Source organism: Pipistrellus hanaki (assembly GCF_964339955.1).
Source record: "Pipistrellus hanaki genome assembly, chromosome: 9".
NCBI lineage: Eukaryota > Metazoa > Chordata > Mammalia > Chiroptera > Vespertilionidae > Pipistrellus > Pipistrellus hanaki.
The window spans coordinates 21,727,163-21,741,959 of NC_140511.1; the positions used below are offsets into that span (position 1 = coordinate 21,727,163).

Below are 14,797 nucleotides of genomic sequence, written 5' to 3' on the forward strand. Positions count from 1 at the left end.
ACGAAGTGGCCCTCCGATATTCCAAGAACTCACCTGGCATCAGTCCATGCAGTTATTACATCGTATCTCTTCTAAAAAAAATAAAAATACAGGTTTCTTTGGTTCTTCAGGAGTCTTACTTAAGAGAAGCTTCCTAGAAAGTTCTTAATTTGTGTGGGTTCTAAATGAGCAGACTCTTAGGACCATGAAAAAAAAAAAAAATGCGTGTGTAGCCCCGCCTCCTTGAGGTTCCTCCTGGCCCAGAAAGTTGTGGCCACAGGACAGGCTTTGGCTGCTCTTTCTCGAACGTCATTCTGATCCCTTTAAAGGTGGGATCCTGACAGAGGACACGGGGGAGGAAGGCGGGAGCCGGGCAGGAGAGTCTCGTTGACATAGTAACTCTCCCGCTGCCGCTCCCCTGCGCCGGGCTCCCAGGCTCCGCTGCCTCCCGCCTGCGCTCCCTCTCCCGGGCGCCCGGCCGCCTCCTCGCGGGGTCCCCTTTGGGACCCCCTCACTGGCTGAGTTCTCCCCCTTGCTAGCAGCAAAGCGGCTCTTCGGAGCTCGGACCTCCGCCAGGCGCCCGCACCCCCCGCCTCCACCGCGTCCCCCGGGCACCGGGGCGCCCGGGCCAGTCCGGAGAGAGCGACGCGGAGCGCACCCCGCGCCCTGGGCACCGCCAGGCGTCCCCCCCCGGAGCGGAGCGGCGCGGGGCCCCGCCGGGGCGGCTTCCCGCTATGAACCCCAGCCCGCCGTTCGGGGCCCGGACGGCCGGATCCCCCCGGGCTGTAGCCCGGGCGGGTGCGCGGCGCAACGAGAGCCAGGACTACCTGCTGCTGGACGCCGAGCCCGGGGAGGACGGCTGCGCGCAGCCCCCGCTGCCGCCCTGCGTCTACCCCAGCGTGTGAGTGCGGGGCCGGGCGGGGCTGTGCATCCTCCGGGGGTGCGAGCTGGCCCGCGAGCCCGGGCTGGGATCCCGGGAGGGAGCCGAGGGGCGCGTGCGGCTCTGGATGGCTCCCGGGGAGCCAGCGCGGGGAGGTGGGTCTGCCCGTGAGCCTGAGCCCGCAGGCCACCGAGGCCACCGCGGGTGATCGGAGGTCTCGTCCGCTTCTCCAGTGCGGGTGTCAGCTGGCACCCCGTGCCCTGCACCTGTGGCATGGCCTGGGCAGGCACCCATTCAAAGGGGCGCACCTCTGGCAGCCTCCGTGGGAAGAGGGGTGGGACACGGTGCGTGTCCACGGGCCCCGCCTGCCCGGCCCTTCGGGGGAGCGCGCAGGTCCTGGGGACCCCGGACGGCAGGGAGCGCCCAGGGGTGCGGGGTGCGGTGTGCGGGGGGGGCGGGGGACGGGGTGGGCTGGCCCTGGGGCATCTGCCCCATGCCGGGTCGCCAGGGCAAGTCTGGGGAATGGAACTTCTGGGCTTCCGCGCCCGAAGCTTTTACCAAAGGCGCCCGGGTTGGTGAGCCCGCTAGGGTGCGGGGCTGCAGGGGGGCGGGGTGGGCGGGCGGTGGTTCTAGTGCATTCTCTGTAATTGAAAGACTTTATTTAAGAATTTGGTGTGTTTTTTTTTGGGGGGGGGGTGTGGAGGAGGAGGTGAAGAGGAGATTGGCAGAGGCGGGCAGAGGGTGAAATGAAGGCGAAGTCTCCCCTCCCCCACCCCTGGGCCCACGGGTGCAGCTGGGAGATAGCGCTCCTGCCTCTTTGCTCCTCCACTGGACCGGCGGTCTGGCTTCCTGACTTGCCACATCCATCCACATGCGGTTTTCCTCCCGCGGAAAGCAGGGCTCAGTGTATGTGAGGGAGGTGGCATCGCCCCCTTGGCCCCAGGCAGACCCTCAGGAGAGCACAGGGAGCCCCAATCTTTGGCCAGGGCTGCCCACAGACAAGGCCGCTGCGGTTCCCTTTCCCAGTAAGAGGTGAAGCCTAGGAAATGGAGCATCTTCTTCCCAAGATAAAAGGGGGGGGGGGGGGGGGAAGTTAGAACTGGTTGCATGCATCCGTGTGCTGTACGATTTGAAATCATTTACTGTTACTTCTCTTTTTGTTTTAAGATGTGAAACTTTATTTTAGGTATTGGCTTGTAGGAAAGGCCTAGTTTTTTTTTTTTTTTTCTGTATGTGTACGAGTCTTTTTTTAAAAAAATTAAGACATATTTTACATACCATACAATTCATTTTAAGTTGTACAGCTCAGTGGTGTTTAGTATATACACAAAGTCGTGAAATCATCATCACTATCTAATTCCAGGACATCGTCCTTATCCCCAGAAGAAATGTTGTATTTGACTTTAAATGACAGAACATTTTTATTTCTTACAGTACAGCCCTTCTCAAACTTTAGTGGGCCTATGAATTACCGACAGATCTTGTTGAAATGCAGGTTCTGATTCAGCAGGCTCGCGGTGCAGGCCAAGATACTGCATTTCTAATGATTGCTGAGAAATGTGGAGGCTTCTGGTCCACAGACCACCCTCTGAGTAGCAAGGAGATATATACCAAGAAAAAAAATAAAAAGAAAAATGAATGAATCCTGGATATGGTAAATACAACTATTTTCAAATTTGATTTGAGAGTTTATGCTTAAAACATAGATGAACATTTCTTTTTTATTGGCTTAGATTTGAGATCTACTAAGAGGGTATATCTGTTGCTAAGTTAAGCAACTTAAAATAACTACACCGTTTTTTAAAAATTAGACTGTCCCGTAAACAAAATCTTTTTTTTTCTTCTTTTTATCGCCTGATTAGTCTATAATCACTTGTTACTGTCTGTGGGAAAAAATAATTCGATTTAAAAACTAGTGGTAATATATTGATAGTGAGACTAAGTAAAGTAATAATATCATATCCTGAAAGCTTTCCCCAATGTTTTCTTCAAATGTGGTTTATTGCCTTACTGTTTTACTACTATCTAGTTCTTACATTACCTTCTATGTAGAGAGCATTTTTCTCCCTTAGTTCAGGAATTCCAAATCAATCTTAATGGCTAGACCTGGGCAGCAGAAAGATAAGTAGAAATAAATATTTGAATTTGCTTCAGACCACAAGGAGCACCCCCTCTTGTCATGTCAGAACTATTATAATAATTTAAGAGTGAGCCTTGTTCCAGAATTAGAGTTTGGCCGTGTCTAAATCTATTATTTCCAAAAAGTTTTATAGTTTTAAAGTTTTATAGTTACCTTTCCTTACTGTTTACTCTGGCAAGGTTTTTATTTTTCGCAGTTAAAAAAGTCAAGGAACTGAAATCTTTTAACCAATAAACAGCAGTACTGCACACCTATGATGTAAGAGAAAGAGCTAAACGAAACTACTTCCCTTTAGTAGAGAGTACAAATAAACCCTTCCATATGCTATTGACATGTTATTCAAACAGTTTCATACATTTCCCCAGAGTGGGAGGCATGTTATTTGTGAAAGGGCAGTCACTAGTGCACTTTAGACATGGGCATGCCATTTTGTGAAATCATTGAGATTTTTCTCTTATAAAAATCACATTTTTTTTGCAAGTTGTCTTTTCTGTGAGATAAATTCAAAGACGCTTGCTAAAAATATCTGTTTCATAATGCACTTATGTAGAAAGATTTTTACATAGATTGATGAGGCTTTACCACTAAAAATGGTGGCAAATTATTTTGTTTGGGAGCAATTCTCAGGCTTTAATAGTATAAGTAGTAACATTTTGACATGGTGTTTAGAAGAAAAAGATTTAAATTCTTCCTTTTTCCAATTTTTAATTGGTAGTCAAGTAATGTGCTCTGTTTTGGTCAATTTGTAATGGTGATGAGCAAGAAATAGTCCATGTTCTGCCAGAATCCTAGGAAGTATTATTTAGAACTTAAAAGTTTGTGTCTTGTTCGTCACTTCTGAATATGAGGAAGAATTCTGGACATAAAAAGTAATGTTAAGGGTTTCTAAATTCTCAAGATCTGAAACACAGTCCAACTAAGCATTCTATTTGGAAAAGACTGATTAAAGAATTAAGCATAATGACATAGTAAGCTGTTTGTAAACTAAAGCTTTGGCAATTCAGTGGACTGAGACAATTATTTAAAATTATGTTTGTTAATACTTGGCAATACTGGATAAAATATTTAAAATAATTTTAAGACAATATGCAGTTTTGCAAAAAGTAAAAGAGATTACCACGTGTCACAAGCAAAGACATTAAAAGACATAGCACAGCCTGTGAGCTGATGCTGGCTGCCTGGGGGATTATGGATCTGAGTGACCAGGAGCTTGGAGTCCAGTGTCCATGTGAAATGGAGAGAAGCTAAGACCTCGGTTCCAGATGAGGCAGAGAATTGGGACTGAGACATCTCTGTCCCTGCATAAATCAAGGATCCTTGTTTTTATGAGAGGCTAGGCTAGAAAAATATCGCCAGCACAATGTGAAAACAAGAAATTTCATTAGTAAAAGGAAAAGAAACCTTCCCTAAAAATTTCATTCTTTAGGCCTGCATGTCACGTGAGTTTTGTTTTTTGTTTTTTGGTGTTTTTTTTTACACTGCTGAGCTCACCTGGAAATCTTCAAGCTGGAAATACCCTTGCAACTCCTGGAAGAGTAAAATAGAAAACGATTTTTTAAAGAATAGTGCCAACCATCTCAACTGCCAAGGATTTTCAAGAACATAGCAAAAGATAGAAGAGCACGGCTAAACATATGTTCACTAGAATATATGACAAAACATGCAAGGAAATAGTCAACCAAGAATGAGAGCAGATGATACAATCCACGAGGGAGAGTCAGCATGAGATACAACAGCCTTACTGGATCCTTATAATGGAACTCAAGATAATGCAGCAACATGAAAGAGAATATAAAATACAGAATATAAAAATAAAATTGTTGATAATATATAAGGAGAAATTGAACTCTAAGGAGAGAATAAGAGCTACTTAAAAAATAGAAACTCTATAAATGAAAGTACAAATTTGAAATTAACACAACTCTGTGGAAGAGTTAAAATGCAGATTAGCCATAGCATAATTGACGATAATACCCAGCATGCAGAGACATAAACAGTAAATATAAACATTAGTGAGTCATGGAATAAGAAGGTAGGAGTTCCAGAAGGAGAAAATGCAGAGAATAGGGGAGAGGCAACATTTGAATAGATAATGGTCGATAATTTCCCAGAAATGATAAATTCTCATGGGTATGAAGTACAGCAAAATTAGTGCAATACATAAAAATAAACCCATTTAGACATATCATGCTGAGATTGCAGAACACTAAAGACAAGAGGAAATATTAAAATGAACCAAGATACAAGGGATTTGAATAAGTTACTTTCAATTTGAAAAATTTCAGTTACAGTTTATTGTCAATGTTATTTTGCATTAGTTTTAAGGTGGATTGCACAGTGGTTAGATAATCATATGCTTTAGAAAGTGTTCCCCCTGATATATCCAGTACCTAACTGGCACCACCATAGTAATTACAGTACTATTGACTGTATTTTCTATGCTATACTTTCTATCCCCATTACTATTTTGTAGCTATCAATCTGTGCTTCTCAATCCCTTCACCTTTTTCACCCCATCCCTTTAGCCTCCTCCCCTCTGGCAACTATCAGTCCGTTTCCTGTAACTATGAATCTGTTTTGTTTGTTTCTATTGTTCTCTAGAGTCCACATACAAGTGACATCATGTGGCATTTGCTTTCGAATGACCTATTTCACTTAGCATAATATCCTCTAGGTCCATTCATGCTGTCACAAATGGTAAGAGCTCATTATTTTTTATGACCAAGTCATATTATATATATGTTCCACTGCTTTTTTATCCACTCAACTTCGATGGCACTTGGGTTGCCTCCATAGGTTGGCCATTGTAAAGATTGCTGCATTGAACATAGGGGTGTATATATTCTTTCAAATTCATATTTTGAGTTTCCTAGAATATATACCCAGGAGTGGAATGAGTGGGTCATAAAGGCAGTTACATTTTTAATTTGTTTAGGAACCTCCACACTGTTTTCCACAGTGGCTGAACTCTTCTGCATTCCCAACAACAGTACCCGAAGATTCCCTTTTCTCCACATCCTTGCTAATTCTTATTGTTTGTTGATTTATTGACGATAGCCATTATGACAGGTGTGAGGTGATATCTCATGGTGGTTTTAGTTTGCATTTCTTTGATGATTAGCGAGTGATGTTGAGCATTTTTTCATATGTCTATTGATTATTTGCATGTCCTCTTTGGAGAAATGTCTATTTAGGTCCTTTGTCCAGTTTTTAATCAGATTGTTTGTTTTTTTGATATTGAGTTGTGTGAGTTCTTTTTAAATTTTGGGTATTAACCCTCTATCAAATGTATTTATTGGCAAATACGTTCTCCGATTCAGTGGGTTGTCTTTTGTCTTTTCATTTTGTTGATGGTTACCTTTGTTGTACAAAACTTTTTAGTTTGATATAGTCCCATTTATTTATTTTTCTTTTATTTTCTTGCTAAAGGAGATATATCAGAAAAAAATATTACCAATAGAAATGTCTGGGAGTTTACTGTCTGTAAGTTTTCTTCAAGGATTTTTATTTTATCAAGTCTTATATTTAAGTCTTTAATCTATTTTGAGTTTATTCTTCTATATTGTCTAAGAAAGTAGTTTTATATTTTTGCATGTACTTGTCCAATTTTCCCAACACTGGTTACTGAATAGACTATCCCATTGTATCTTTTTGCCTTCTTTGTCAAATATTAATTGAGCAAATAGGTGCGAGTTTATTTCTGGGCTCTCTGTTCTTTTCTGTTTATCAATATGTCTGTTTTTATGCCACTATCATACTCTTTAGATTGCAATAGCCTTATAGTACAGTTTGATATCAGGTAATGTGATACCTCCAACTTTTTTTTTTTTCTGTCACTATTGCTATGGCTATTCTGGGTCGTTAGTGGTTCCATATACAGTTTGAGGTTATTTGTTCTAGTCTGTGAAACACACCATTGATATTTTGATAAGAATTGCATTGGAGCCCTAATCGGTTTGGCTCTGTGGATAGAGTGTAGGCCTGCAGACTGAAGGGTCCCAGGTTCGATTCTGGTCAAGGGTATGTACCTTGGTTGGGGGCACATCCCCAGTAGGGTGTGTACAGGAGGCAGCTGATTGATGTTTCTCTCTCATCTATGTTTCTAACTGTCTCTCCCTCGCCTTTCCTCTCTATATAAAAAAACACAATAAAATATATTTTAAAAAAGAATTGCATTGGGTCTATAGATTGCTTTTGATTGTATAGACACTTTACTTTTCCTATCCATAAACAGAGTATATGCTTATACTTATTTGTTTCTTCAGTTTCTTCCCGTGGTGCCTTATTATTCTTTGAGTATAGGTTTTTAGTCCTTGGTTAAGTTCATTCCCAAGTATTTCATTTCATTTTCTGATGCAGTTGTAAATGGGATTATTTCCTGTTTCCCTTTCTTGTAGTTCATTATTGCTTTATAAAAATGCAGCTGTTTTCTGGGTGTTTATTTTTGTATCTTGCTACTTTATTGAATCATTGAATTCAGTTCCAGTGATTTTTAAATTTTTTTTTACAATGAAATCTCTAGGGTTCTCTGTATACAGTACTATGTCATCTGCAAATAACGACAGTTTTACTTCTTCCTTTCCAATTTTATTTCTTGTTCTTGTCTGATCGCTGTGGCTACGACTTCCAGTACTGTGTTGAATAAGAGTGGTGAAAGTGGACATCCCTGTCTTGCTCCTGATCTTAAGGGAAATGCTTTTAGTTTGATGTTTTAGTATGATGTTTTTTTCATATATGGCATTTATTTTGTTAATATGTATTTCATTTCCACTTTGCTGAAAGTTTTCATCATAAATGAGTACTGGATTTTGTCAGAAGCTTTTTTATCGCATCTATCAATATGATCATATGCTTTTGATTCTTCATTTTGTTTAAGTGGTGTATCATGTTAATAAATTTGCAGATATTTGCTACCCTTGCATCCCAGGAATAAATCCTACTTGGTCATGGTGTATGATCTTTGTAATGTACTAGAGGCCCGATGCACAAAATTCGTGCAAGGGCCTTGGCCCCCACTGCCGCAGCTTTTTCTGGAAGGAAGGACATCCAGAAGGACGTCTGGTCTAATTAGCATATTACACTTTTATTATAGATTGCTGGATTCGGTTTGCTAATATTTTGTTGAGGATTTTAGCACCTATATTCATCAGAGATATTGGAGTATAAATTTCTTTCTTTGTTGTTTCTTTGTTGGTTTTGGAATTAGGATAATATTGGCCTCATAAAATGAGCTTGGGAGATTTCCTCCGTGTGATTCTTTTTGGAATTGTTTGAGAAGGGTGCGTGTTAGTTCATCTTTGATTGGTTGGTAAAATTCACCTGTGAAGCCATCTGGTCCAGGAGTTTTATTTGTTGGAAGTTTTTGTTGTTGTTGTTGTTGTTGGTTTTTTGTTTGTTTGTTTGTTTGTTTAAATGGCTGCTTCATTTTCATTAGTTGTAATTTGTCTGTTCAGATTTTCTGTTTCTTCTTGATTCAGTTTTGGTTTATTGTATTTTTCTGGGAACTTACCTATTTCTTTCAAATTATCCAGTTAGTTGGAATATAGTTGTTTATAATACTTTCTTGTAATTCTTTGCATTTTGTGGTGTCAGCTGTTACTTCTTTTTAATTTGTGATTTTATTTATTTGGGTGGGTCCCCTCTCTTTTTTTTTTTTCTTGATAAGTCTGGTTAAGGGTTTATAAATTTTGCTTATCTTTTCAAAATCAGCTCTTGGTTTCATTGATCTTTTAAATTTTCTTTTATGCCCTTATTTTGTTTATTTCTGCTCTTATCTTTGTTATTTCCTTTCTTCTACTCATTTTTGGCTTTGTTTTTCTTTTCTAGTTTCTTTAAGGATAAAGAAACTAGATTGCTTATTTGAGATTTTTTCTTGTTTTTTAAGATATGCCTGAATTTCCTTTGTAGGACTGCTTTTGCTGTATACCATAGATTGGGGGTTGTTGTGTTTTCACTTTTATTTGTTTCAAGGTATCTTTTGATTTCTTCCTTGATCTCATTGTTAATGTACTTATTGTTTAGTAACATGCTTTTTAGTCATCATATGTTTGTGTGTTTTTCTTTCTTTTATTTTTGTGATTGAATTTTAGTTTTGGACCTGATGGTCAGAGAAGATGCTTGATATGATTTCAATCTTCTTAAATTTATTGAGACTTGTTTTGTGTCCTAACATGTGGTCTATTCTAGAAAATGTTGCATGTGTACGAAAAGAATATATTTGAGTAAGTATCAAAATTCAAAATATATACAATGAAAATGCACTCCTAATGTATCTTGATACCTATGATAAATAAAATGTTGCTTGTAAGAACTATGATTTTTCTTTTACATAAAGGCATTGTTTACTCTGTAGGTATTACTGTAATGTCTTATACAAAGTTGATTGATGCTCCATTGCTGATAGGATTTATTTAAACAAGGATATGGACACAAAGATATTCCTATTTAAAGGTGATATCAATGAATCACAGTTGTTGAAAGAACCCCAAAAGATTCTTAATTATGTTCTTCATTTCACATGATAAAAAAAAGTGACTTTTTTGGAGACACATTTATTTTTTATTTGATTCATGAGTTCCATGAAACATTTCTGTTTCATAGAATAGTTTAAGTTAAATAGAAACTATGATTATTTAATGCTAAAATGCTTGATACTCTCTCAACAAAGACTTTTAAATTATTTTTACTGTTTCTTTGGGAACAAATAAAATTACTCCTAGTGCATGGTTAGGCAACACAGGAAGTATCCTGAAGAAATAGACTATTAAAGCATAACAGCTGTTTAAACTCAAAGTAGTTTACATTATTAATGATCAAAATCAAGAACTTGAATAATATTCCATAAGTGTGATATTGAATTACAGACATTGTCACAATAGTGTTTATATGATGTTTACCTATAGACCATAATATTATTTAAAATTATGCACCATGGAGAACCTGTTATTAAATAAAGGTGCATGGAAATTTTCTTTATTAAATGTGACTTCATCTTTCTTTTTATTATATTAATTTTTTTAAATTATAGGTGAAAGTAACTTTTTTTAATGGGTCATGAATTCTTTAAAATTTTTGTTGACTACAGGATGGTTTTGGTAACCTATGATTCTTAAGACCCAGACTTTTAATTTCTGACTTAAGAGAAGTTACCTTAGGTCAGAGAGCACAGATAAATTAAATCACCAGACACAGCCTTTTTTTCTCCAGGCAAAATAAAATATTTATTCAACACATTTATGTATAAATAAGCTAATGAAGAAATTCAGATGGCAGGCTAGAGAATGTTTTGTTAATGTTAATTACTAATGGACCACACTACTCTCTTGAAGAAGTTTAAGATTGAAGTTAAAGTATGGACGCAGGCCTATGAATAATATTAAATCTTCATGTTTCTCCCTCATTTTGCCTCCATATGTCTAATAAATATGTCTGTTCAAACATCTGTTTTTATTGTTTTTAGAGAGGATGGGAGAGGGAGAGAGACACATCAGTGATGAGAGAGAATCCTGAATTGGCTGCCTCCTACATACCCCTCATTAGGGAAGGAGCCTATAATCCAGGCAAGTGCCCTGACTGGTAATTGAACCCTGAACTCCTGGTTTATGGATCAACACTCAAACATTGATCTACACTGGCTGGGCACATTTTTTTAATACTTATTTGTGTATATACATCTTTCCTTCTACTACACTATAAGTTTCTAGAGGTGGACAATCCTCCATCTCTCTACATTTAACACCATATATAGCAAAGAGAAGCTACAAATTAATTTATTTCTTAACAAAAATATAGTCCTTTCCTCAATACAAAGGTGGGCAAAAGTAGGTTAATAATAATAATAATAAATACAATAATTGATAAATAATAATAAATAAGAATAAACTTCGTGATTCCAGAGTTGTTGACTCACAACTCTAAATCTACTTTTGCCCTCCCTTGTATCCTATCCTATATAATAAAAAGGTAATATGCAAATTAACCCTAATGGAGGAATGAACAGTCACTATGACACGCACTGACCACCAGGGGGCAGATGCTCAACACAGGAGCTGCCCCTTGGTGATCAGTGCGCTTCTACAAGGGGAGTGCCATTAGCCAGAAGCCAGTTCATAGCTGACCAGTACAGTGGTGGTGGCAGGAGCCTCTCCCGTAACCATGGCAGTGCTAAGGATGTGGGGAGGGGGCCTAAGCCATTAGTTGGACATCCCCTGAGGGCTCCCAGGCTGCCAGAGTGATGTCTGACTGGCAACCAATTCCCCAGAGAATGGGCCTAAACAAGCAGGTGGACATCTCTCGAGAGATCCTGGCCTGTGAGAGGACACAAGCCAGGCTGAGGAACCCCTCCATTGCACGAATTTTTGTGCATGGGGCCTCTAGTTTGTTATAATAAGGAATGAAGTGATACAGCTGTTTTCATAAAAAAAACATCTGAATCCGCTAGCTTAGGCAGAAGTATGAATGTCCATATAGAGGGTGATACCCATACCTCATAGTGCAGTTGCATATCCTCTGAAATTCACCTTCTTCTGGGGAACTGGTTACTGCCACTGCCATGCTGCTCTCCTTTTAGCTCTCTAGCCTCAGGCTCTTCCCTTCAAGTTCCTTCCCCTCACCTGAGACGAGGCTGTAAATTTGTCAGGACCTGTCAAATGCTCAAGGATAACAAGAGAACTAATGAGCAGAGAAGACCTCCTTGCTGGCTGTAGCTGCTGTTCTAGCTCACATGCAGAGTCTCTAAGGACTGACCCCTGCCTACCACTAAGCTTCATCCAGCTGGCGAGAGCATTCTTCCCTCCTCTCCTGAGACCATCCTCACGCAGTCTAGCCCCTAATGAGTCCTAGCCCGGACAGACGAAGAGCCACCCCCCTCTTTGTACTCAGTGTAAGATACACTTTTCAAACTCCATTTCTTTTTCTAGGATTCCGCCTTTTCCTGAATCATTGACATTAAGTATGTTTAAGCGAAGATCCCACCACCTACCCACAGAGGTATCATTCACTTATCAAAACATGCCCACCCAGCAGCAGTATAAGGGTAAAATCAAACAGCTCATTTCCTTACAACAACATACTCATCAGAAGTTAAGTAACATTGATCAAAGGGAGCGTGTGTGAGAATATGATTTCTTATACATATGTAGTGGTTTAGAATTCAGAGAGAATCCTAATATGTCCTCTGAAACACATCTCTCGCCATAAAGAAAAGGCGTGGACCTTGGTTAAGCATTGGCATTTCCAAAGCTGCTCCCAGGGAAAAAGTAAGTGTCCAAATTACCTTTGGATCTGCTTCCCCCTCTGTCTTCATTTAAAAGTCAACAACTCCCTGCTGCCCCCTGCCACTTGGGTTAATGGTGAGTCTCCTCTAATTGACCTCTTTTGGGGTCTGTGTTCTTTATGACAGAAACCACCTAATTTGTTTTCACACCTCCCCTGCCTTGAAATAATCAATAGCTTAGCCACTGATAACAAATTATTATCAGGAAACATTTTTTTTTTTTCCAGGGGACAGGCACTGTAGGTTGTGGCGTCATGGTCAGATGTGCTGAATTGCCTATATATATTTTGTTACAGAAATTTTGTTTACCTCTTGAAAGACTTGCATAATTTTTTTCTCTAGGCAGTTTTTGTTCCTTGAGTTATAAGAAGTAACTTCATAAGGCAATTCATCTCTGTTTTTTGGAAAGTAAATCACAAAAGGAAAACATTTTCTATAAGTCCGTTCTTGTTTTCTTCTCTCTTCCATAAAAAAAATGCTAAATATAAGTAGATCCAGTTGGATAAAATTACCATTTGTGATTGCTCTTTGTCTAGGCATCTTCTGCTTGCTCTTAGTACAAGGAAAAATGCTCATCTGTATGCCAAATTTCAATTGAACTTTAGCATCTAAAATTTGGCATGCTGTTCAAGACTCTTAAGCCATTGAAATTGACCGTCTCACATTTGAAACAGCCTATAGAAATGAATGGTACAGACACTCACACATGTATGAGTGTGGTATAACTGTTCTCCCACTAATTCAGATGACTCAGCCAGGACCACGAGTAGAAATGCTGTTAGTGAGAGTCACCTACAGTCCAATGCAAGTTGCTGTTTCTATGGAGGACTAATCTAAAATCTTCACGTATATTTGGGGGGACTGACACCTTTTGAGGACCAACTCTATAGCAGGTCCTTTTGTAGCTGTCATACAAATGTAATTTTGTCTTCAGAGCAGCCACTTGGCTATGTTAAACGTCCATATTGCAAGTGACAATACTGAAATTTAGAGACGGTAAGTCATGTTCAGAGAATGACATGTAAAAATGCATCTTAGATAGCGCAGACTGGAGCACGTGGACAGAAGGGCTGGCAGGTTGCAGAGGGCCCTATTTCGGTATCCGTACCCTCGTGCTTGTCCCTGGCACAGCTGGATGCTTGGTGAGCTGCGCTCCTGGAGAGCATATTCATCATTCCTGCTTCTCTCTTTCCATAGCTACTTGGGAAGTCACAGGGGGGCTCTGACCTACTGAACCAAGGATTTTTGTTTTGTGCTCATTGCATCTAACATATTCTAGGTGAGGGGAGAAGATGGGATGAAATGTTATGAAAAGCAGTAAATAGTATGTTTAGCCTCTATCTTCTCTTTTATTGAATCATAACTGTCTTTGAAGTTCAAGCTTTATATTGCACAGCTTCACTAATTTGTTAATCTATATGTTCATTTATCTTCTATATGATTATTCTAGTAATAATAATAAAAAATAATCAATTTATTAGGTGTTTCTATGTACCAGGGTTTCCTCTAAATGTTTTACAGATATTAACTCATTTAATATTTATGACAGACCTATGATGTACTTTACTGAAAAGAAAGAAAAAAATATCACAGCAAAAAGAGGTTAAGTACTTGCCAAAGATTTTATGACTAGTAGTTAACAGAAATGGGAAGAAAGAAAGGAAGAAGAAGATTCTGTTTTATCACTTATCTCGGTAAACATGACAGTAACAGGTTTTGAAAAACTGCTAATCTTTGTCACCAAAGGAAGGTTATGAATGTGCCCAACCTAGGTAATCTGTAGATGATTTTACCAAATTGTCCACAAACTTTTATAACTCTTTAAAGATTACAAATGATGGAGCTTTCTCTTACCAGTGATTTCTCTCTATCATGTGGCTGAAATGGCTATATTGCTGTAATGCAGCTGTATCAGAAAAATGCACCAGACTTGAATGGTAGTGTGAAACTGGAGGACTTGCATCATTTAAAAAGCATTTTTCTTGGTATTTATCCAAAAATGTGTATTGCCAGACACCAATCACAGTATGGGTAGTCCTGTTAAGATTTAATTGCCTATTCAAGGCAGGCTTTGTTTCAGGTACAGCAGCTCCAAGTGCATTTGGGCCTGACATATCGTGGGCCAGCACAAAACCCTCACACGGGGCTGCAAAGCGTTCTCTTCATGGGAATCACCAACAAGATTATCTTGACAGTTATGATAAGAATTGGGAAACTTGATTTCGAAGCTCTTTGGTAAATTCTTTTTGGCAGATAAACTCTTATAGATAAAACCTGTTTTTATTATGACGGTGGTAACCTCCTTGAAACAATTTTAGATTGAGTAGGCTGAAGGGTGGCAGTGGTGACTATGAAAAGCTGACCCCGAGCAGGAGAATCCCCACTCCTACCCAGAAAAATGTTTCTTCAGGACCTCTTTTCTTTGAGGGCACTCAGAGCTATCCTGAAGGATGCAGTAGTTGCTCTCAACAATATTTATTTAAGCTTCTTTGATAAGCCATGCACCATATTTGGAGAACCATGA

The 14,797-nt window shown here is 39.6% G+C and overlaps 1 protein-coding gene across 3 annotated transcripts in view; it reads left to right on the forward strand.

The window, feature by feature from the left end:
• Window positions 1-254: 254 nt before the first annotated feature.
• The window catches only part of TRPC6 (transient receptor potential cation channel subfamily C member 6), a 96,697-nt gene continuing 82,154 nt past the window's right edge, over window positions 255-14,797 (forward strand). For 2 of the 3 annotated variants that reach the window (XM_084895182.1, XM_084895181.1), the window contains exon 1: window positions 255-880. In XM_084895182.1, coding sequence (XP_084751308.1) covers window positions 714-880 — 167 coding nt within the window. In that variant the 5' untranslated portion in view covers window positions 255-713. The remainder of the gene's footprint in view (window positions 881-14,797) is intronic. The other variant, XM_084895180.1, reaches the window with a different exon arrangement.